At 41.7% G+C, this 25,189-nt stretch overlaps 1 protein-coding gene across 3 annotated transcripts in view; it reads right to left on the bottom strand.

The window, feature by feature from the left end:
* The window catches only part of GABRB2 (gamma-aminobutyric acid type A receptor subunit beta2), a 271,600-nt gene that overhangs the window by 239,479 nt on the left and 6,932 nt on the right, over nt 1-25,189 (bottom strand). For 2 of the 3 annotated variants that reach the window (XM_005297989.5, XM_005297987.5), the window contains exons 2-5: nt 3,088-3,205; nt 1,979-2,211; nt 1,774-1,865; nt 809-876 (exon numbers count right to left, since the gene is read on the bottom strand). In XM_005297989.5, the coding sequence (XP_005298046.1) occupies nt 809-876; nt 1,774-1,865; nt 1,979-2,055 (237 nt within the window). In that variant the 5' untranslated portion in view covers nt 2,056-2,211; nt 3,088-3,205. Of the gene's footprint in view, nt 1-808; nt 877-1,773; nt 1,866-1,978; nt 2,212-3,087; nt 3,405-25,189 lie in introns of those variants that run through there. The other variant, XM_005297991.5, reaches the window with a different exon arrangement.

The following is a 25,189-nucleotide window of genomic DNA, read 5'->3' as shown; positions in this document are numbered from 1 at the left end:
CAACGTGGCCTTGCTAGCTGAAGCATTTGCGGGTCCCTTCGCTCCCCAATAGGCACAAAGTGCAAAGAAAAAAAATAAATTTAAACTCTTTTAAAGAACGAACAGCACATCGGGGATTTAGTTGAAGGGTATTGTAATTTGTCTTTCGGCTGCAGTGGAACCCCGTTGTCAGCAGGGGGCGCTCTTGCATGAAGCAAAACAAGACTAACGTTGTTCCACTGACTATAAACTCAAGGGCCCGCTCAATAGCGCTTACGGTACGTCTGAAGTGGTAGCTACTAAACAGTAAGACTGTCAATAAATCGTACAAGCTTTGAACATGTTGTGAGTCATAATATAAAAATAATCCTTATAGCCTATATTGCAGATTATTAATTTGTTGGATTTTTCCGGGGGGGTGGGGGTGGCGAGGGCAGGAGGCACAAACCTGAGCATCCCTAAATCCAACCCCCCTCTGATTAAATGCATTTATCCATAGATTTTCATGGGGTTTTTTTCACTCCCCAAAATCTGCATGCTGGTTTGGACTGGTAACATTTGCTGTAGCAGATAGGCAAAGACGGTGTCTTGTAATGCCAAAGAGGAGAACAAGTCCTTAATAGGTTTACAATGCACACAAAGAACAGCAGGAGATTTTGGGGGTGGAGTGGGGGATGGGGAGTACAGTTGGTTGATCACCGGTCGGGGAGTACCAGCCATTGCACAATGTAGCCAGATGAGAAATAATCAGACATTTCTCCCCCAACCCCCAAGCTTATTACCACAATCTTCAGGAGAGAGAGAGGGGGTAAAAAAACTAAATACTCACCATATTGACTTCTGATACCATGTCTATGCTGGCAATGTCTATGTTCATGCCAACAGCCACTGGGGGACCTGCAAACCAACGAGATGGTCCGCAATGTGATCTCTAAGAACTTAACTCATTCTTACCAGAGTTATCAAGACTAATCAAAGGGCGATATGGCACGAGTGTTGGTAACAACAAAACAGGCTCTCCTTTGATACCTGGAAAACCCTCCGTTTGCAGACTATTCACCCTTTGCCTCCGCCGTCAGCTGTAGGGACATTTTATGTAACATGCACACACGTGTTAATAACGGGGGCTCTATAGACACTGGCTATATAGATAGACACACACAAATCGATTATTGTATGAACCAGTTCGAATAGGTACGTGGGGGAGGGGGAGAAAAGATTGGACTGCACATTTTAACTCTTTCTACTCGACACATGCGACATGCAAACTGAGAAAAAAGAATCTCACCTGAGATTCAAATGATTTATACCCGGCTCTTAAGATTGCTTTCTGGATTAGTACACACACATTCACGCACACAACTAGTTCAAAGTTGCAGTAAACACTGGGTTAAGTGACATTTTCTGTATCAGTTAACAGCATATCTTGTACTCAAAAATAGTAACTGTGGTCACAGACACATTAGGCTTACTAGAACAAACGCTGGATAAACTTAAGAGATTTGCATCTCAATAAAGCCAATTAACCGAGGGTTTAATTATGGGGTAATAAGTTATCCGCACACACTCTCACAAATGAGACCAATTACAAATATACAGGAGATTTCAATGATCACATTAAGAGCATCCAGTGCTAAGAAAATTGAGTAACAATTGTCTTAACTTTGGGTCAGCTTGAGAAAATGGCAACATACACACCAAAAGCAGCAGCACCCACAACACGTTGAAAAACACACACAGAGGATACACAGCCTGGGTATGTAACAGCTCTCATTCAAAAAGCAATCAAATTACCTCCAAAATCTGGCCTCAGGCGAATGTCATAGCCTTTCAGGAGTCTATCCACGGTCTCTTTTACCAGCGACATATTGCTAGGGTCATTGACACTAAAAAACAATAATACATATTTCTTATTTCTCAGATCCAATCTCCCCATTCGGGGAACAGTGGCAAACAGGGCAAATCAAAGTGAAGGAAAAGAGATGTCTCGCTCACTTACCTCTGTGCACACACCATTGCTATTATTAAGAAGAATGACCAAATCCCAAAGTAGCCCCTTTTCCGGACTCTCAACATCCCTTTAGCTTTTGATATGATTTAGGGTTTCAGTGAAGAGGAGAAGAGATCCAACTTATTCTGGCCAGTGCAGTAATTCTAATGTGAGGCGCATGCGCACGGCGTACCACAACATCAAAAGGAGCAGTGGTTGCTGCTGGAGATGGAGCAAATTTCCTTGCCCAAAAAAAAAAAAAAAAAATTAAAGGGGAAGAAGGAAATGCATTATTTTTAAAAAGTCATCCCACAGGAGGATCAAGTGTATTTTTTGTCTTTTTGTCAATATATTACAATCTAATATAAACTGCAGAAAGCAGGGAAGTTTCAGGAGTTGCAGGGTACAGCAGTTTTGCAACCCAGCTTAAAGGGGGGCGGGCATGTGCAGGATCCGATCAGAAACAGAGGGGAAAAGAGGTTTAAAAGAAACTGGGGATGCAAATCGTGCATACCGTGCGAGAGGCAGACGCGGGGGGTAGCTTAACTTTACGCTCCCCGGAAACATCAGTCTACGTGGAGAAAGGTGAGGGGCAGAAAAAGGGACCTAGATTTGCAAGGCGGGGGGAAGGGGGGAGAGGGAGAGGGTTGAGCCTATGGTAATCTTCCTGGGGGAAAATGAAATGATGACGAACCAGGTTCTTGTAAGAAGGGATTCGGATGTTTCCTACTCTCCTGGCAGGAGCTGTTCCTAGGTCAGAGGAATTGGGGAGGGGAGAGAGGGACTCGCTTTATGACGTTACCAGCCAGGCAATTCTCGAGATTATTTATAACATTAAAAGGGTGGCAATTACAACGAACGTCTCCCTTTTATGTTTCCATTGTATTTTAGCGTGGCTCCTAAAGCGTACAGCAATGGCTGGCAAGGATGGGCAAGTGTGGGGAGGCTGGGGGGAGGGGATCATGCTATTTTTCCCTTTAGCAGGGAATGCAAATTCCTCAGGTAGATTTAGCCCTGGCTACGGAATGGGGTCGGGGAGCGGGATACCCTGCAAAGAAAACTGGGCTTTTAGTGACCATTCCATACCCGGTGCATTTCCACTCACAGACCCTCCTTACCTTTCTGAGTAAAACACCAGAGCTGCTGAAATGCAGTGTTGGGCCGAATTAATGCTTCAGAAGAAAGCAGAGACGAGCAGAAAACTGATTTGAGGATGTTTTGAGTGACATTTAAATCCTGAGCAGAAGAGAGAGAGGGAGGAGGGAAGGGGGGGGGGAAGAGAGGACTTAAATTATTCCTTGCAAATCTGCCCGCTGCTGTAGCTCCTTTTACACCTCCTCCTCCTCCAAATACCCATTTGGACCCGTGGATCTGTGTTGCTTCATTGAACGGATCTGGGGTGTGCACGCGTCCTCGCCTTGCCTGGATTGCACACGGAAGGGAATTAGGCAGAGCCACTTAATTCCTCAATTCACAAAAGCAATATTTAATTCGCTGCAAGGGGAAGGAAGGCAGCGAGGGAGGGAGGAGGAAGGCAACAAGGGTGAGTGTTGCACAGAGAGAGAGAGAGAGATGTGAACCGTGGCTAAGGAAGAGACGCTTTGAAAGCCTCCGATTTCCCCTCAATAAACGTTTAGTCATTCCACTCACAGCAAACGACTCCAGGCCTGCTAAATCCCCCCTCCCCCCAAGGGGAATGGTTTAAAACCTCATGCCCCCCTTCTCCACAGCCAAAGCCCGTTGCCTGGTGAAAGGCCATTTCACATGCATGCATATCACGGTCACCAAACAAACAAACCCCTCCGATCGCCTGGACAAGGGATTTTTTTTAGACGTATGGATATATTTTATAAACTGAAGCAAGAGGTAGCTGAGCCCCGCGTGAAGAGGCAGAGCACAGTCCCCGGCCTCCCTGGGCATGCACTGCATTTAAAAACCAAACCCACTGGCTGGCTGGAGGTGCAGCAGTGAGAATAGCAGAGCTGCGGCTGCAGCGTGCGCCAGCCAGCTATAGCCAAACTGGAGTGGCCCCCAGACCCGGCTAGGTCCACGTGACGCCAGGCAACATGCGAATCCCGGCAGTGGGTCCCGGTAGCACGGGTTGCTCTTGGCAGATTTCTGGGAGGGGAGCCTCGCTCCTTCCCCCAAACCAACTGGGGCACGAGCGAGAAGGACTGGGTGGGAGCTCGGGGAAGAGCCCCCGAGCAAATAAGATGCATGGGAAGAGGGTGCAACTGAGGTGGCATGGTATGGGAAATGGGTGCAGTTGAGGAGAGGGATTAGAGGCAGTGAGTGCAGCTGTCCGAGGAAACAATGGCAAGGGGATACAGGAAGGCGCATGGGAAGGGGGTGCACATGAGGAGGGGCATGGACCTGGAGTGCAAATAAACTGGCCTTGATTGCAGGCAGACTGTAAAAGCAGAGATACTATGTGGGAGAAGGGGTGCAGTTTAGGAGACCTCGAAGAAAGAGCAAGGATGCAAAGGAGGAAAAGCTGAATACATGGGACATAGATGTAAAGCCCAGCATCCATTTAACAAAATTCTGCAGGTATGTTTAAAAAAAATGCAATCAAAGTTCATATATTGAAGGTTAGTGAGTGGGAAGGATCAGAGTCAAATCTTGTAGGGGGTCAAAATGTCTTCCACCTGCCCTTCAAAATATTCCTTAGGTAACACAGATACCAGTTTACCACAGTCTAGTGCATTCCACAGGCAACACATGCAGATCTACCTGTCTGCTACACTCTCACAGTAAATCATATTTATAGGAAATAGGTAGGGTTGAGCAGCCTACCACCACAACCCTCAAATGTCATCCCCAACAAAGTAAGCCTTTTTATGAGATCTGTGTATTTATTTGGTTTTGGTTCCTCTGAAAAATATTAGACTCAAATTATTTTTGAAGGGCCAGAGTAGGGAAAAAAGAGGTAATATGCTTGCTAAGAGGACTGAGACTCTTTTCTATTATGGCAGTTGGAGTTATGGTATAAGGAGAATTCATACATATGAACGCTACAAGGCTAACAGGCTAGAAGAGTTTTCAGGAGCTCTGAAATGTCTTATTTATGTATTCTAAAAATAATCACGCTTGAGTAAAAAAAATTTTTAGCAATTTGTCACACTGCAATGCCCCTTTTTTTTGCTGTTCAAGATTGAGAAATAGGATTTTTTTAGGGCATGATGGATGCTATGTTAACCAACGAAGGTATCTGTTCTCTCACAGCTGGGATGCTTCACTTTCAAAGCACTTGAAAAATGGCCCTCAAAGCAGGTGGTGGACATTCATTTGTACAATTAATCCTGTATTGTTAAGATATATGTATGATATGCATTTCTTTTTTTCTGCAACCACATGATAAAACCTGCAGTCTGGTAGTAAAAGGCATTGATTGTGCACTTTTGTCCTCACCCATAAGGATTTACGTTGGAACCGCATCTGACATTTCAAATTCCTAAGTTATTTTCAGCTCTCTGATATTACTATTATATTGAACTGCTATTAAAATATTTCTTTCTTTCCCGATAAAATGTGAATCAGATAAAAAGAAAGATCTAAGGTCCAGGGTTGGCAATATTCAGTGCTGGATTAGGGAAAGATTTATAGTCTAATATCATGTGACATCAGGGCTAGAAACAAAGGAGTCAAGACATATACAGAAGTGAATATAGTTCTATACGGCAATGTAGATAGCATTTGTACTCAGCTTTGGCATTTGAATAGATAACAGTTCAAAATAGTGACATCCTTACACAAACTTTTCTATTTTGTTTATGAATGTATTTATTATAAATATCAATTTTAAAACTGTGATACAAAACTGTATATAAAAATAATGTAGGGACAAGCAACTAAAAACAAACACTTTACAAAAACAGAAGCTACTTAAGTTTATTTTAAAATCTAAGAACCTGATGACACCATACAGTAACCAGGGGCACAAGATCCCTATGTTCACACTGACTTCAGTGGAAGTTGAGGGTGCACTGTACCTCTTGGGATCAGGCCCTAAAGCAAGTTGGCCTTTCTATTGATGTAGAAACTGCATTGTGATGGCCACCTCCTCCTCATATGCAGACATCAGAGCTCGATGTCCAGGTTCCATATCCAGAAGATAAGATCGGTATCAAGGGAGACTAAGCATTATAAACTGCCATCCAGATGTGCCCCACAGTCACATGAATAGGAAACCCAGCCAGTCAGGTGCATAGTTGTGGCTACTCTGGACAATCCACACAGTAGCCTGTTGAGCTAATCGGGGGCACCCCCAAACAGCTGTTTGGCCACACCACCAAACAGCTGATCAGCAGCCGCCGCCAAACAGCTGTTTGGCGACTCCAGGAGGGGTTGGGGGAGGTTGGAGAGCAGCGGAGTGTGGGCAGGGGCCTTGGGGAGGGGAAGGAGTGCAGACAGGAAGAGGCAGAGTGAGGCTGGGGCTTTGGGGAGGGGGTGGGGCAAGGGCGAGGCCTCGGGGGAAGGGGCAGAGTGAGGGCAGGGCCTTGGGGTGGAGCACCCCCGGGGAAAACTAGAAGTTGGTGTCTATGCTGCACTAATAATATGAGTGGCCAAATTCAGCTCCATGTTGACAAGCTGAGTATGGTGACTGCACCCCCAGACCATAGATCACTATTCAGCTAGAGCAAACATGAGGGTCACTACAGATGTAGGATTTGCTCCCCAGGAGATTCCTGATAGTTTTTGTATCAAGGTGGAACAGGAAGAGATATTATTTTCAGATGCTCATTTTCAAGTGAGGCAGTACATCAGGCTATGGTTGAGTTTTGCTCCTGACAATTTTTGCAGTGACAACTGGTTGGAATGGCAGCAACCATCCCTGTGCACAGATCAAGATGGGTCAGTTGGCAAGATTGTTGTTTAGATTGAAAGTAGTTGCAACTGTCTTGGTTTCACTAAGAATTAGTGGAAATAAGTGATCAAAATGTCCATCCCTTGACTGAAATTCACTTCAATCCTATAGTTTCCTGTGTCAGCAATACAGACATCAGCAGCATACACATACTTCTCAGCCCACGTTCCAGGAAGGTCATATGTTTACATATTGAACAAAAAGGGGAACCAAAATTGACCCTTGTGGAAGCCCTTTGCAGAGATGTTTAAGGTGACTGATTTTCTGCCCCACTTGCAGGATGTAACTTCGGTTAACAATCATTTCTCAGATGAATCACACCTTCGGCCAATATGGAATAATTTTCAACAGCAGCTTGTCAGTCAGCCTGATGTGCCACAGAATGTCATAGGTTGACATCACGTCAATAAGGGCTGCACCAACTTTCTTTCCTGAGTCAAATGGTTTTCTATGTCTTGAGTCAGACAGAGTGCCTGATCTTGGGTGCATAGTCCCTTCCTGAATCCATCTTGAATGCAAGACAGCTGAGGATCGACTACCTACTTGTGCAAGCACTTGGATTGGCAGGAGTTAGTCCTACTCAACTGATGTGGTTAAGGTCTGGCATCTCATAATTCTGCAAACTTTATACCATAGTGGAGACCACCAGATTGCCAGACTTCTGGAAAGACCTGAGATATTGGACTTTAAAAGCATGACAATTTTGTGTATAAACAAGGTAGTGTAGGTAATTTTTAGAGGTTATGACTCCCTCTGATCTCTTTACATTTTTACTCTTGGTAGCTAAAACACCCGGCTTCACAACTAAAGCGATGCAAAAGATAGTCCCCATAAAATGTTAATTCTCTAAAGCAATCTTTTTTTCCCTGTAATATATATAGAATATACAGAATATATTGTGCTGTGATGTGAAATAAGAGTTTTGGGCCAGATCCTCAGTTGGTATAAATCAGTGTAGCTCAATTGAAGTTAATGGAGCTAGAGATATGCCAGTTTACACCAGTTGAGAATCCGCCCCTTTGTTTCTTTATTCAGGGCTATACCACTTGTGGGTAATAAGTCAAAGGTATGCTGACAAGACCCTTATACCTCTCCTCACTATCGTGTTTACATACACGCACACACCCCTGTACAAGTGCAGTTCCCCTCTTTCTTGGCCTTTTCACTAAGATGAAGTATAATATTTCCTTCCCTGACGAACCAAGGGATGCACCCTACCCATGTACCTATTCACTACACCAATACTGACTTGGACTGTAAATACATTCTATGGGTGGCATACCCGAGATCACCTATTCACTGACGCTTTAAAAACTCCTGCACCTCAATCTGGGTCTATGCTGGTTATGTACTATGTATGTATCTTGTGACCCTTGTAACAGATATTTGTAATCTCTCATAACTCAAGCCTGACCCCAGACGTACAGTACCTTCCTTTTTAACTTGTGTAAATTTGATTTTAAACATTAGCTTTAATACATTTTTTTAAATCTGTTTTTATGAATTTAATATCAGACACATTCCCTACCATCTGATATGTACTTTGTCTTGGGGACTGAATATGTCCTGCAGCCATTGCAGGCGAATGTTTGTGATGATCTGTTTTAATAAGTCTTTTCCACCTCTAACTTTTCTAAGATGAGACTTTACTGAATTTCAATTTAAGTCAGAACATGTCTTATTTTATATGAACATTAAAGTTGCAATGCGTTCTACCACTTGGTTTTCTTTTTATCATTTTATGTTTGAAAGTTGAACTGACCAATCTTATGCATAAATTTGGTCTGGTAAATTGTTTAGAGAATAAGTAACATTAATACAGTGTTCACTGTACTTAATTGCAGGAGGAAAGCAAGGATAGGGGAGCAAAGCGTAGATGTTAATTATCTTTCCTCTGTATGTAGAGTTTTGGTAATTGGAACTCAGATTTGTTCATTGTAGGACAAACTGTATATTATACTCAGAGTTAAAGTATAGTATATGTAAGAGCAAAACCCAGGTCATGACCCAGATTGTATTTTATAAGTGAAAAGAACTGATAGGAAACATTAAGGTACTGAATTCCTGTATGTCTTTTAACAAACATACCTTTTAGCATTGCCTGGGATCAATAGATGTTAGGTGTACATTGCACTAAGGTTATAATACAAAATTAAATTACTGATAATATAAAAATGGAAGTGAAATGGTTGTGTGAGACATCCCCAAATGCTATGATTGCAGAAAAGTGTCAATTGTAAGGAACTGGAGCAAAATGCAAAACGTCTGGCACCTTGAATTATGACAAAAGGAAATCTAAAACTCTTCTTATCAAATCATGAAAGCATAAAAATGTTATTTCCTTCAAAGTGGTGGAGTAAATAAATTAGTGTAACCGGGATGTAGGCAGCAAAATGAAGTTCCATAGTCATTCAGTGTTCTCAACTTCAGGAGTGAGCCCCACACCAGATAGTAGTCTTCACTACACTGGCATCAGATTTTGCCAGCGGGAACCATGGAAAGTTGCACTGACCCTGGGTATACTGTGTCTCCTCATCCCAAATGTTCTCTTGGAGCTGTAGTTAAAGAACCTTGGAAAGCTCCCTGGTCCAGAGACGCAAGACTGGGAGATTATCTGTTGGGGGTGGGGAGGGATGTGGGAAGTGGATCTTAGGGTGATACCGGGCAGGGAAGAGGGGTTTTTGTTGACCAAGTAAGAGCTGTTTAATGGGGGGTGGGGATGGCTGGGAGCCAGAGTAAGATGAGAGAGTCAGAGTAACTGGGTAAGAGTGGATTAAACCATTTAAGAAAATATTTTAAAATAGGACCAAGGACCACAGATGAGAGGTCATTTCAGAGGCTAATTTTCCATGTTTAGCTTGTGCCATCAACTTACCTTTGACATTTAAAAGCAAGGAGACCAGGGCTGTGAAGATAGAGGAATTGGGTAGGGGAGAGAGAAAGGGTAATAAAAACATTTAAGAAATATAAAAATTCATGAACCTATAGGATGTGTGCCAAGATCACCTCACTTCCTGTGTGTGTATGTTTGAATTTGTTGTCCCGTCCCTCATCTGTTGTTTGTCTTGGGCCCCAGCCCTGCAATGTGACCTGTGTAGGCAGAGCCTCATGACTACATGGAGTCCCATTTAAAGTCAGGGCAGTTCAATAGGGATGCAGGGCTCTGGCTGCATGGATTGATTGTAGCATTGGGCCTTCATTAGCAAGCTCTTTGGGGCAGTATCGTGCCTTCTTACATTATTTTAAAGCTCCCAGCACAATCTTGGGTACTATTATAAATAATAAATGATTATGCAAATAGTTGGAGCTGGTTGGAAAATTTGGATGAAAAACAGAAGTGAAATGTTGTGAATTTTCCTTCTTTTTTCCCAACCAGCTCTCAGGTGCTGGCCACTTGTACATGTCAAATCTTAAGACTAAAACAGAAGTCAACCACCAGAAATATTTTAGCGTCTCTGCTTTCACAATACTCATTTCAACTGGGAAAGTACATAGAGTTCAATCTCCCAGAATCACAAATGGAATCCCCTTTATTCTGAGCATTATGAAGTCTCCTGCTGAAAGGAGAAATTAGGAACAGGAGCCAGTAGAGACGGTAGGAGTTAATACAGGGAAAAGCAAAATTTTTAGCATGGATATAAACAAGAAGGGGAGAGAATGGAGAGAGAAGAAAGAAAAGACCAGGGGTAGGCGTACCAGGGTATGGCCCACAGGAAGGGGAGGTTGTGATGGGATCTACCAGCCCTGCATTGGGCCGCCAGGAGCAGACCAATCATTGTGAGCCCAGGAGGCCACGCCCCCTATTCCCTGCTGCACATGCTCCAAGTGGAGAACTCAGATAAAAGGAGGCAGCCCAGGCCAATTAAGGGTGGTGATGCAGGAGGAAGGGAGTACACTGCTGGCTCTTGCAGAGGTACCTGCAGTGCCCTGGTGGTAAAGCCAAGGGACCTGGACTACCCGCCAGATGACCCGCTGGCTGTGGAGACTGCCATGGAAGCCATGCCACCGGCCATTGAGGAAGCTTAATAAACTACGCCCAAGCCAAGAGACACATAAGGCCTATAGACTGTTTGTTTGTTTGCCTTGCTCCGCCCTGCCCTGGGGTTGCAGCCTGTTTGCTGCCCCAGCCAGGAGGCTGCTGGGCTATAGACTACTTGCTTACTTTGCCCTGTCCAGTGGCTGCAGCCTGCTTGCTGCTTTGACTGGACCAGGGGGCTAATTCCACAGACTGTTTGCTTGTTTTGCTGCTCAGAATCCATGGATACCTCTTTAGGTGACCCTGTTTGGGGGCTGGGACACACTTGACAGAAATCACCTGCTTAATGGGGAAGCCTATGACCGAGTGGCAGAGCAGGCCACCCCCATAATGGATTGATGGAGGTGCCCCAGCTTGACCAGCAAGGCCACGCCCGTCACAGTGGGTCATTCCTCTAACAGAGCATTTCAAAGGGTGCTCTAGAAAAATGTGTCTGGAAACTACTGTTTTAGGTCTCCAGTCAAACTAATTTCCCAAAAGTGAAATAATCGGTGTGTCTGAGAGGTCAGGCACAGGATCGGCATAAAATGTTTGCGCTGTCCAGATACAGACAGCCCTCTAAAAATATGTATGGGGGAGCCTGAGCGCTAGGAAATCAAACATGGAATATGGCTTGACCCAGAGTCTCTGGACTGAGACTCAATTATTCAAATTACTCTAATCTGAAATGAGTGAATCAGGAAGCATTTTTCAATCTAATTTATATAGCACTTTCGTATATAGATCAAAGGTAAAAATGCCAGTGGCCAGTCTATTGTTGGGGGTTGATCCTCAACTGGTGTATTTTAAGAAATGCAAAATATTTGATTGAAAAGATACTAGAATTCCATATACTTGATGGAACAAACAAGTAAACACCTTCCCAGATCAGTCTTAAGTAAAGCTGCGAGGTCAGAAGCAGAGGCGTCCATATTAAAAAGGAGTTTAGCCTAAGGAGAAATGTAATGGGTGAACTTTAGTGTCATTTGCTTGTTTTCCAATTGCTTTTTGAATCATTATTTTGTAATAGGAACTATGAGAACAGAGGTTTGTAATTTACCATAAGCAAAATTATGGCTGGCCCTTTATGGGTGTTTGAGAAGGGGAGAGAGCTGAGGGAATCTACTCTCCTTGTATGCCGGAGCCAAGCAGAATGCTGCTTCTAGCATTCCATGAGCAAAAGCAGGTAGCTAGTGCTCCCTGCAATGCTCTAGATCAGTGGTTCCCAAAGTGGAGTCCCTGGACCCCTGGGAGTCAACCGTGGGTTATGCAGGGGTCTGTCCCTGGAGCCAGGCTGGAACAGCATTCAGGTGCTTTTGTCACATGGAGGATACTATTTTATTCTCTTAATGGCGTCCTCCACACAGCATGACCTTGCACTCACCGTGCGTGAGAAGTCATGCTGCTGGGGAGTTCCCACACTGGCGAGGGTGGTCTGGGTCTGGCCAGGTCTGGGACATCTGGTCAGATGCCAAAGTGGCCCTCGGGGGGGAAAAAAAAAAGATTGGGAACCACTGCTTGAGATTCTGACTTGGGGTGTGGCCAGCTGGTTGAGGACATGCCGATGCCAGGGCCCTGTCTCTCATCATCACCCCAGTACCTGCTAGTGTCCAGAGAGAGGAGAATATATGGCACATTTCTGCAGAAGGTGTAAACATGCTTTTCACAGCCCATTTCACCATGTCTCTGATGCATTCTGCCTATGTGCTATGCAGGCACTGTGCTTCATAGAACTGCCTCTTGTCCCTACATCTCTTCACTCCACCCCCGAGTGGAGTGCCTCTAGCTGCAGATGCCAGAATTTAGGCCTTTATATATGGAAGGTCCTAGTCTGCATTGACTTATTAAGAGCAACTGATGTGATTCCACTGACAAGATGAGATTATGTTAAATTCTACAAAAGTTTATAGGTATTGAGGATGAGGTATTGTCAGAAATAGAGGCATCAAAAAAGTATAAAAAGGACCGATGGAACAACTAGATAAGCTGAACTGCAATAAGTCACCAGAACTAGATGACATTTAACCAAGAGTTTTGAAAGAACTCAAGAATGAAGTAGTGAGCTGCTAACAAACATGTTTATCATAAAAATTCATAATTTATCAGCTACCAAACAGAAACACTTGAAGTATGGCCAACTACACCTCTACCCCGATATAACGTAACCTGATATAACACGAATTCTGATATAACATGGTAAAGCAGTGCTCCGGAGGGGCAGGGCTGCGCACTCCGGTGGATCAAAGCAAGTTTGATATAACGCGGTTTCACCTAAAACGTGGTAAGATTTTTTTGGCTCCCGAGGACAGCGTTACATCGAGGTAGAGGTGTATGTCCATCTTTTCAAAAAGGAGCTAATGATGACCCAAGGAATTGGCAGACTGATGAGCCTTACTTTAGGACCAGGCAGCACAGCTGAGAAACTCATTGAAAACAGAATTGTAAAATTTCATGATGAGTACAAAATGATAAGAACAAATGAGAATGGGTTTTGTAAGGATAAATTATGCCTCTATAATCTGTTAGAATTATTTTAAAGGGTTGACAATGTAGTGGAAAAATGGAGTACTGGTAGATTTAAGATGTTCACAGTTTCTCAATGATTTGGATAAATATCCTTTACAGGAGGTTATAAAGGAAACTTGGTAATAATGAGGTGAGACATTAAGCCCTGTCTTGCATTAAAAACAAGTACACGTTATGAGGTGAAAATAGGAATGACTGACCAGTCTTTGGCATGAGGAGAGATTAAAGGTAGTACTAGAGGTTTGTATGCAAATGTATTTGTTTAAAGCAGTCAGGAATGGGGCTGAAGAGAGAGACATAACATTTTGAAGAAAAGACATTATCATACAATCAAACAACAGAAGATTGTGAGCAAGTGAAACCACCTAATAAAAAGTGAGTCACATTGATTGGGCTATGTGGGAGAGCTACAGAACTGTTGCCTCCATTTATCTATTCTGTTCTTCAGTCTACCTGCAAATTTCCATTCCATAATCTCCATTTGCTGTCTCCATGAAAATTTACCCATATTGGACCCCAAATTTCCACATGAGCAATACACTCAGTAGAACGTGTTAGAGGATTACTGGTAAAGTCTCTGAACATTCCATCTGCTTTGAGCATGCTGAAACCCACACAGCCTTGTGCATGCCAGTGCACTGAGGAGGCTCACAGCCCTCATTGAGCCTCCCTCTATGGTAATTACAGAGTTGGAGCTACATATGTAGGGGATTCAGCAGTATCAACATCCCCTTTGGAGTATGTGAGTGGGGGGGAGAGCACCTCACCTGAGCCAGGAGGAGATGAGTTCTAGTTTCAGTTCTTCCACTGTCTGGTGATAATTCTGTGCACTTCATATCCCTTGCCACTGAGCAAGGCCTCATGCTCCAACCTTAGGCTGAAGATAAATATTCCCATTTTGCAAATGGGGTAAGAAAGTATACAAGGTTATTTATGGGGGAGCTTGCAACAGAACCCTGGACTCTGACATAGCAAATTAAGTCTCATCCATTTCAGCAGACTGCCTTTAAGAATGAGTGCACCTATAAGTACTTGGCTGAATGAACAGCACCCACTTCAGAGCCAGGAATAGAACTCAGGATTATTCAACTTTCTCCTTCTGTCTAATAAATAGTTATATAAGCCATTGGCCAAGTGTATGTCATATACCCTTGTTGTGGTGGTTCACATAAAGGATAATAGCCCGCTACTGCTACCAGTTACTTTTTTAGGTCAAGTGGCAGACATCTGTATTGTAGTTCCATCTCTGCTGATAACCCATGGAGGGTTGAAAGATGGTCAATATGGTTCCACATAATGGAACTTCTGGGTTTTGTTTTTTTCAGTTTTCATTTGTCTTTAAAAAAACCCCTAAAATTACATATTTTAAGAAAACGAGTAAAAGAACATTAAAGTTCCAAGATCAAATATGCAGAAGTTAGGAAATACAAGAATTAAGGTTGAACATGCAATATTGATTCAGCCCTATTGTGCATTTATATCATGATAGAGTCTTTATATGATGAAATACCATTTGTTCTACAGGACTCTTTCCTTATTCAGCGCACAGCACATGAGTCAAAGGCTTGTGAGAAAAAAAACAGTGGGTTTTTTTTGGTTAAGGCATTGGACTGGAACCCAGGAAAGCTGGGTTCTATTTCTGATTCTGTAACAGACTCCCTATAGGAATTTGGACAAGACAATTCATATGTGCATGGAGACCTAATTAAGGTTTCACAAGCAAGATTAACTCTGTTATTTCCTGACTTTTGAGTTTTTAAACTTTGTAATCTTAACATTATTTTGCTGTAGGGGGTTTTAATGTAACAATAATAATTAATAATGTAGTATTATCAGCATGACTTTTCTCTAATATGCAGATGAAGAAATGGAGACAGGTATGTTAGGGCTTGCCCAAGGTTGAAGTGGGAGTCAGGATAAAAGCAAGGAGTTCATACCTCCCTGGCCTATGCTCTATTAGAACATCCCCCTCCTATACCAATGGGAGTAGATTGTAGGTGTTTTATGTGGGTTTTACACTTCTCTCAAGCCCCTGATTTAAGCCACTGAAGTAGGTGAGCTACTTGTCCTATGTGACAAATGGTTCTCATTTCATTTCACTGTTTAGTAATACACAAGACAGTGGGAATTGCTTATAAAAATGTAAAGGGATTGTAAAATGTCATGGCACTTAGCCTGCTTTTGAATGAAATGAAAAGCATGTGACTCAGATTTTGACTGAGATGTGCCACAGTCTAAGTGGTATATCACAGCCAAAAATATCAGGTGGAATAGGACTTTCACTTCAACAAGACACATGTCACATGCCATGAAATGCTTCCACCTTAACTGCAAAATAATGCAGTAATTAATATAATATTGCTGCATAGTTGAAGATTAATATATAGTCTGTTTTGCATTTTCTAAGCTTTTTGCTTCTGCGTTTTCAGCTGAAAGTTGTTTATTTCTCACAAAAAACTAATCACTAATAACAAAGATGTGTTACTTAGCTTTCCTTTAATAGAGGCCAGCAATAATTATACACTGACTATTCTAGAGTATTATTGTGTAAATTAAAAAAGCTCAAAAAGCACAGGAGTTATGAAATACATTCTTATTCATTTAATACACTTTCAGGAGAGCCACAGATGCATGTCCACCCCCTCCCAATGCAGTGCTGCGGGAAAATAGGAAGAGATCTCCCAGTATGCAGCACTCCCTGCTTTCTTTACCATATGCCTTCTAAATATGCATCTCTGTCAATATGTTACTTCTATCTAACGTAACAATCACAATAGAGCCTACAGACTCTTGACAAACAAGTTCTGATGCATTTTATATCTTATAGTTACTAAATTGTAGCCTAGTTTATAAAACACTTTAATGAAGTAAAGTAACCATTGAATCCTGGCAACTGTTTCACATCTGTCTCTACCAGTTTGAGTTTCAGGAGTAACTCCATTGAATGTCTATCTGTTCCAAATAAAGGCCCAAATTCAGCAAGGCACTGGAGGATGTGTCAAAAGCTAAACCTCAATTTGATAAAATGAGAAATACTCTATACCAGTGGTTCTCCACCAGGGGTACGCAGAGGTCTTCCAGGGGGTACATCAACTCATCTGGATATTTACTTTACAACAGGCTACTAGTGAAGTCAGTAAAAACTAAAATTTCAGAAAATGACTTGTTTATATTGCTCTATATACTATACACTCAAATGTAAGTACAATATTTATATTCCAGTTGATTTATTTTATAATTATATGGTTAAAAATAAGAAAGTAAGCATTTATTCAGAAATAGTGTGCTGTGACACTTTTGTATTTTTATGTCGGATTTTGTAAGCAAGTAATTTTTAAGTGAGGTGAAACTTGGGTGTACACAAGACAAATCAGACTCCTGAAAGGGGTACAGTAGTTTGGAAAGGTTGAGAGCCACTGCTCCATCTATACTGAGCAAAAACAGATCGTGATATTTATTGGTAAGAGGTACTATTAGCAAAATTTAGCTAACTTTTACAGAGAGAATAGAGTATGTTCGGGGATACCATATTCCTTTATGCAAAGCTAAACAAAATTAATTTCAGTGTGGGTGAATGGTAAGCTGGTTAATGGAAACTTAAGCAGGGCTCTAAAATGCTACAAGGAGCAAATAAATAAATAAAAATATTGCAGCATAGTGAGTGGTTTTTAAGAACTGAGGAGGGAAAAGGAAAAACAAAGGGAAAATGATGAAGCAACAGCTAATAATATAAAGATAAATCATTATTTTAATATATTAGTGGAACTGATAAATAAAGTGTATATCTTTAAAACTGTACACAAAAATATGATGTATTAATTTTGTACTCTCAGTGGCGGGGCTCAGTTTTGAAGATTTTTATCCTAAAAAAAACCTTTGAGACCATTAATAAGGCATCAAAGTAAGCAAGTATTAGTTACTGTAAAAAAAAAATTGGTAGAGAAAATAAAGGTTTCTTTGTATTTGTATTTAAGGAGAATATTAACACTACATCTGTGGAGGATGTGTGTGAGTATTCTCCACTTTGTCCTGGTGAAGACAGATTATTGAAACAGCAGTAGATAAATTTAAAAGTAGTCATGAGTTAGCATCCACAGGTGATATATGAGATTAGAAACTCAATAGTTGAACTATCAGCAATTATTTTTTAGAAAGCCTTTGATACTGGAGTGGTACCAGATGATTGGGTACCAGTGACTAGAGTTTCCAAATTTAAAACAAGTTTCTAAAATTATCTGAAAATTAAGACAGTTGTAACATCCATGTGCCTCATAATACTTATATATAAATAACCCCATCAAGTAATGGAAACACTGAGTTTCAGTTTACAGATAAGAACATAGAACCAGCCATACTTGGTCAGACCAATGGTCCATCTAGTATCCTGTCTTCCAATATGGTCAATGCCAAGTCCTTCAGAGGGAATGAACAGAACAGGCAATCATTGAGTGATCCATCCCCCACCGTCCACCTGTGAATTTCTGCAATCGTAGGAGTAATATGAATTTTCCTCCTCCTCCTTGATTAAAGAAGACAGGTGTTTCAACCACCACACCTCCCAAGATTTGCTTGGATTTTGAGAAGTTAGGTGACTCCTGCCTGTAGGCCACTTGTGCACATAGGCCCCAATGGCTTCTAATGGACCCTAGATAGTCTTTCATATAGAGTTTATACAGCCAAGGATCTCCTAATTACTGGATGCTCTCAGAACCATCCCCACTATACCACGATCATTTATTAACTGACTCAGCATTTAGATTCTTAGTTCAGCATGCATCAGCAATAAAGAAGAAAAGATCAATAGATATGATTATTAAACACCAGGTGGATGTATACATGACACACACACAAATATAACAACTATACTCAATCCTGGAGTTTACTGAGGCAAAACACCTTGACTGAAATTGAGGGCTGGTTAAGGACTTCAGGATAGGACATTTCAGATAAATGTATACTGTATACAAGTGGTGTGCATTATTTATGAAATAGGCTACAGAAATGGACACTCATATTTTACGATTGTGTGCAATGTGATATAATTTTTTTCACAAGATGTAGCTCTTAATCCACACTTCTGCAAATAGTTCTATGTATTTCAGAAGAATGAGGCAGACAAATCGGTCTGTATTTATTAGATATAGAGCAATCAAAGCACTGGTAACCATTCACCAGGTACATACCACTCACTATATGGTCAATAGAATCCATCAAAATCCATCACACAATGTAGAAAAGATGGGATCTAAGTTAAGAAGCTTTTTGTATTTAGAAGGCTCAGTGTAAATCTTTTGCAAAGTAAATCAAAAGATAAGACATCACATATTCTGTTAAAGGGACACTAAAGATTTTTGGCTCTGAAATATGACCTTCCATGTCAGTAGTCTCATCTGTAAGCTCTGACCCTTAAGAAGTCCATATTTGCATTATTTTGTATATTGATCCATCCTGCCCCTACACAAATAAGTAAATAAACAGATGGAGATATGACTTACTGTGAGATTCACAGGAAACCGTTCAGTAAATGCGAATTGTCTCTAGCACATTACTTTTGTTTTATTTTAATTTAAATAATAATAAAAATACACCTATAACAAGGCTCTAGGGACCTTATCATATAATTAGTATTACAGCAAAACCCCAGCAGCATTTAATTGCTATGGATGATTTATGTACTATTGGTCTAGTAGTAATATTATTTGGCATATACCTCTTTCATCATAGTTTGAGCAACAGCAGGAGAAGTTTCTTGTTTCATGTAAAGATGTACCCAAATAGATATTTAAATCTGAGGCCCCTATCTTACAATGAGCTCCATACACCCATATCCCTGTATTTTGTTCTCATGATTTAGTGAGGTTCCATATACACTCAGGGGGCTGTACAGGCAACAATCATTGCACTCTAAAGGACTAGTAGCAAGGTAGAGTAGCAATATTTTTTAGGCCTACCAACTTTGAGCTCAATCCTGCTCCCTTTGAAGTCACTGGTAAAACTTGGAGTCAGACCCTCTAACAAAATCGCTACCTGTCATATGTAACTGAAGAAAAACTCTTTAAGTACAGCACTACAGACATTTTCCAACTAAATGAAATATTCTTCTCTTCACCAAAATTGCCATCCTTCAACACAGTGAATAACATCATTGACTTTATATTTGGTACTACACAAAATGAATGCTATTTAGAAGCATTTTGAGATACAAAATACTGTGAAGTGTGTGCAAATTCAAAATGGGGTCCTAATTTCTGCTTAGCCAAAACTTTGTGCCAATGGTACACATACATTTTAGAATACAAAATCTTCCACTTGTCTGTGCAAACATTTTTGGACATGCAAACTGAGAGGCCATCTTGAGCCCATTTTGAATATGAGGCAATTTATATCTTGAATGATTAACAGATGTCCTAATGAGCTTTGAGGCTATACTTTATATTAAGTGCTTTCATTTTCTCATTCCGTAAATTTCTTTCTCTCTCTACCTTTTGTTCAGGGCACATGCTACATAGTTTGTGGAAGCTCAAGGTTCTAGAGTAGCAGCTCTATTGGAACCAAACAAACAATATGTAAAAATTAAAGCCTTTTTAAAAATGCCTAAACAATATAAGAATTGATGTATAAATGCTATATTGGCATTAGAAATAGCTTGAGGAACACAAGGCAGAGTTCTAAACTCTCCAAATTGTAGAAAATTAGAGTATGATTGCTTTAGAGAAGTCGGCCCTTGGAGGAAGTTTAAATCAGTACATAAGAATGCACACATTAAAAATGAACGCTAACAACAAATACACTGATGGGGATGGACAAAATAATTCAAGGCTAGCAATCTAATGAACTGCAGCTTAAGCTGGCTTAAAAAGTTAAAGGGGCATGCTTTCTCTCATTCTCTGCTTAATGACCCCTAAAATTAATTGCAAGTTATATTGAGTTGTCCCTATCATTTCCATTAATGCATGCCTTCTGCCTATTATAATAGCATTTTACTCACAAAATACATTACACTGAAAATGTGAACATGCCAAATTTAAATGTGGTATTTGGAGGATGTTTTAGATACTTACACAGAGTCCCATGTTCATTTTGATAAAATACTGACAGGTAAAATCCTGAGACAAACAAAAATGAGTTTACTGTATACACATCATCACTGGTTATTTTTTCCCCCTTCAAGTATATACAGCATGCATGGGAAGGCAAGGTAGCTTTGCAACACTCAAAAGCGTTTTGTTTCCCCTTTAATGTGTTCAATCTAATTCTTATTAATGACTACAGGCTTGAGAAGACACTAGTGTTTCCCTTCTCCCACCATTACAAAATGAGTATGATTTTCTGTACTCTGCTTCGTTAGCACATTGGGATAGCTACTTAAAGTGGACACCCTTCTGGAACTATGAAGTAAATTTGGGTTTTATGGCCCCCATCCAATAAAGCTGTTAAGCATCTCTCTGTCTGTATCCACCTGTTGTCTCTTTTCTTATATTTAGATTGTCCCAATGAAGTTACAGAGACCATCTTTTTGTTCTGTTTTTGTAAGTGTTTAGCACAAAGGGGACGTGATCTATGGCCAGGGTTCCTAACCCCTACTGCTATGCAGATAAACAATAATTAAGCATGTACCTATTATTAAGCACAAGTCCCACTGAATTCACTGGAACTACCTACAAGTTAACCATATGCCTAAGTGCTTTGCTAGATCAGGGCCCACATTTATTTCATTTAGATATTTCATGTGCTCTGCCATTCCTCTGCCCCAACTCAAAAAAAAAATTCTACCAGAAATTTTAAATAAAGATATGCTTGATGTTTACCAATAATGTTAACGTGGCTCCTGATCCTACAGACATATACTTGCTTCATTTTATGCACATGAATAGTGCAGTTGATGCTTGTGGGACTACACATATATATGAAGCAAAGCACATGCTTTGGTGTTTGCGGGATCGGGTCTTGAATGTAAAGGGAAGTTTTTGTCTATATAAAGTTATACATCTAGGAACAATGAATATAGGCCACACTTATAGGCTAGATGATCCTATTTTAAGAAAAAAAGACTTGGGGTCATGGTGGATAATAAACTGGACATGAGCTCCTAGCCAAAACGGTTAATGTGATTCTTGGATATATAAAGAAAAGAATTTTGAGTAGGGAGTTTCTATTATTCTGTATTTGGCACTGGTGCTACTACTGGAATATTTTGTCCAGTTCTGGTGCCCACTATTCAAGAAGGATGCTAATAAATTGGAGAGGGTTCAGAGAAAAGACGTGAGACCGATTAAAGGATTGGAAGACATGCCTTATGGCAATAGACTCAAGGAGCTCAATCTATTTAGTTTAACAAAGAGAAGATTAAGGGGTGTCTATATCACAGTCTATAAGTACCTACATGGGGGGGAAAAGTGGTAATGGGCACTTCAAGGTGCTTGATCTATTTAGCCTGACAAAGAACCAGTGGTGACTTGATCACAGTCTGTAAGTAACCTCATTAGGAACAAAAATTTGATAATGGGCTCTTCAATCTAGCTGACAAAGGTATAACAAGATCCAATGGCTGGAAGTTGAAACCAGACAAATTCAGACTGGAAATAAAGCGTACATTTTTAAGAGTGAAGGTAATTAACCATTGGAACAGCTTACCAAGGATTGCAGTTAAGTCAACACTGGATTTTTTTTTTTCTAAAAAGAGAGGATCTATTTCAAACAAGAATTATTCAGGGAAATCCTATGGCCTGTGTTGTACAGGAAGTCAGACTAGATGATCACAGTAGTCCCTTCTGGCCTTAAGATAGATCCATATATTTTATCTCTTGTATCCTGTTAATTCTTTTAAAAAGTTAGATGTGAAATCAAAGATTAAAAAAATGATGGATATGTTGCCTCCCACTTCCTACAGGATACACAATATACAAGCTTTTAAGAGCAGACACAGAGTGGATTACTATTTATTTTAAATTAGTATCTGTAAATTTAACCTGGTATTAAAGAGTAAAACTTGGTCAACTCCATTACTGAAAACATGTCACAATTTTGGATGAGTCAGCACAGATTTATACAACGCTCTCGTATTAACAACATACCTATTAAATAATGAATGTCACATGTTAAGCATCTCTTCTAAACTCTTATGCTTATATTTTGGCTTGGATCCTGTCAGAAACAGCACATTTCTTTTACAATTACTTACGAGTATCTAACATAGTATGTCAGGTTTAATCTTCCAGCTTCTAAGGTCAAATTAGTTAGTGGCAACTTCTCCTTAGCCATGGACAAATGATTTTTTAAATCCATTTTGCACTGGAGTACTGCTCATTTATGATACAGTGAGCAAACCCGAGGATAGGCAGGTCAGTGCTTTAGAACAACAGTTATGTGGTAAGAATCTGATAAGTTACAGAAGTAGAGAAAGAGCTCATTTGAGTGACTGCCTACCCAGGAGTGGTGCCAGGGTTTTTGCCGCCCTAGGCGGCAGTGCTCCCCCTCTGAGCATTCGGCGGTGGGAGTCCTTCTGCTCCGTGTCTTCGGGGCACTTCGGCGGTGAGTCCCGGAGCGAGTGAAGGACCCGCCAGCGAATTTCTGCCAAAGCCCCGGAGCAGAAGGACTCCCCCTGCCGCCAAATTTCTGCCAAGGGCAGCAAAATGCTGCCCCCCCCCCAAATCCTGCCACCCTAGGCGACTGCCTAGGGTCACCTAGTGGAAGCGCTGGCCCTGTGCCCACCACATATCCTACTTCATTTGTCTCCTCCTTCCTGGTACCATGCAGAACAGGATATGGTATGTGGGGTGATAAGCACCAAGAGAACTGGGGCTTCAAGTGACCCCAAAAAAGCTAACTTATGTGTGGGTGGATTGACAAGGGTTTCAGGATTCCTGTTGTGTCCCTCTTGCTCCTGCCTGGCACAGGGAGAGAGGAAATCTTCAGATGTACTGAGTCTTCATTCCCAGCTGACACCCCTATCTTTGCTATTAGTCAGCTCAGATGTGTCAATGCAGAAGGGAGAACTAGCAATTCATGCAGGGGGATGCTAGGAAAGGCACAGACTCTTGGCATCCCTTCCCAAGGCCCATGCTATCATGTAAGGCAGTAGGAGTGGGATTTAAGTCTCAAATTGCCTGGGACTCCAGGATGCAAGACTAGGCTAACACAAGGCTGCTTAATGCTGATCCCGGGGGTGAGTGAAATCTAAACCACACAGAGGTTGGGGAAATGGGTGGCAGAAGTAGTATCCAGTCTTCCAGCCTGGCAAAGGGTGGCAGTTGCAGGGGCCACAGCCAGGTGCAGGGACCGTGCTCAACCAGTCACCCAGTGAGTTCACTTAAGGGGAACAGGAGTCAGCTGATTGGGGTATTAAATACTCTGGGCCCAGGAGTGGAAGGTCGAGAAGCCTGGGCAGACCCACCTAGGGGTGGCACCTTCAGTAGGGGGCACTGGCGGTATTACACAGCTGCTGCAAGCTAATTTGCAATTACAACAGCAGCTTCAGGCAGCTAGATGTGAGGGGTCTGCACAGGGTGACAGGGTAGGCCCAGCATGGGCTCAAGTTTCAGCAGCAGGACAAGGAAAGGGCACATGGCAACTCATCGGCCATCAGGGCATGTAACCGCAGGGGACAGGGTAGACTCTCCCAGGGAGGGTTTATGGGGGAGCAGGGCTCTGCAGTACGGTTATGCCAGGGTAGCTTACCCGATAGCAGCTCACCTACTCAGTGCAACTAAATATAGAATCCTCACAGGCAATTGTGTATGTAATATCCCTCTGGCACAGGAAGGGTTCACAGACAGTAAACATGGACAAGGCTAGCAAAACAGCGAACTGCCCAAGAGACCAAGAGTGCCTAGAACATGAAAAAATTGGGAGGCTGCCCTCATCATCTAGGCGGGTGTTTTGGTACAGGCCTATCCAGACAGCAACCTGGCCTTTGTTAATTATACAAATATAATTAGGCGGGCACCCAATATGTTTGGGGGCATGTCAGAAGCAGTTTCCATTAAGGGCAGCAACACAAACTGGAATAGGTGGCACCACACACTGGGGTTCAAGGGCATAACACCAAGGGGACCAGGGGTTTGTTCATACCGCAACAAGCCCGAAAAGGGCCCCGGGAACGTAATAGTATTTGCTGGCCATTTAATAATGGTGGTTGTTTAAGACACCTACTGCCAGCAATTTCATTTCGACAAGGCTATGCCCCTGGGCTGTTCAGTATCCTGTGCAGCTTTTCAGAAATTTAGTACAATGGGGCAGTCAGTGGGACTAAAGCAAATAGTGCATTATTGGCACAATTTTTGTTTGCAGGTGCAAGCTGGGTCAAATGAGTGTTTTCACCTGTTGGACACATTTCAGGCCCTGGCTAAGTGATTGGGGAAACCCCTAGCGAAGGACAAAACAGAAGGCCCCTTTCACGACATTAACCTACTTGAGCTTTGAGCTGAACTTTGCTTGCAGGGTTATTGCTGGCAGAGGCACTGGCTAGCATAGCCAGATCACACAATTACATACGAGTCACTACACATCTGTAGTAAGACTTGTGATTGTGGAAAAGTTTTCTAGCTCAATTTAAGGGGGTATCATTGTGAAGGTACAAATGGTTAGAATTTGGGTCTAATATACGGGTGTGCCGTTGGTGTGACAACATGGCAGTAGCACAGATTATCAATCACCAAACTTCCAATCGCACAGGATTGGAAAGTTGGTAAGGGCATTTGTTCTCCAATGCTTAACCTTCAACATCTGTTTTTTCTTCCAAGCACGTGCCGGGCATGAATTTTCAGTTAGCAGGGAATGGTAGTAGATTGGGTATAACCAGGGAAACAAGAGT

The sequence above is a fragment of the Chrysemys picta genome, chromosome 8 (genome assembly GCF_011386835.1).
Source record: "Chrysemys picta bellii isolate R12L10 chromosome 8, ASM1138683v2, whole genome shotgun sequence".
NCBI lineage: Eukaryota > Metazoa > Chordata > Testudines > Emydidae > Chrysemys > Chrysemys picta.
Note: the sequence above shows the minus strand (reverse complement) of the source record. Positions and strands in the feature narration are given on the sequence as shown.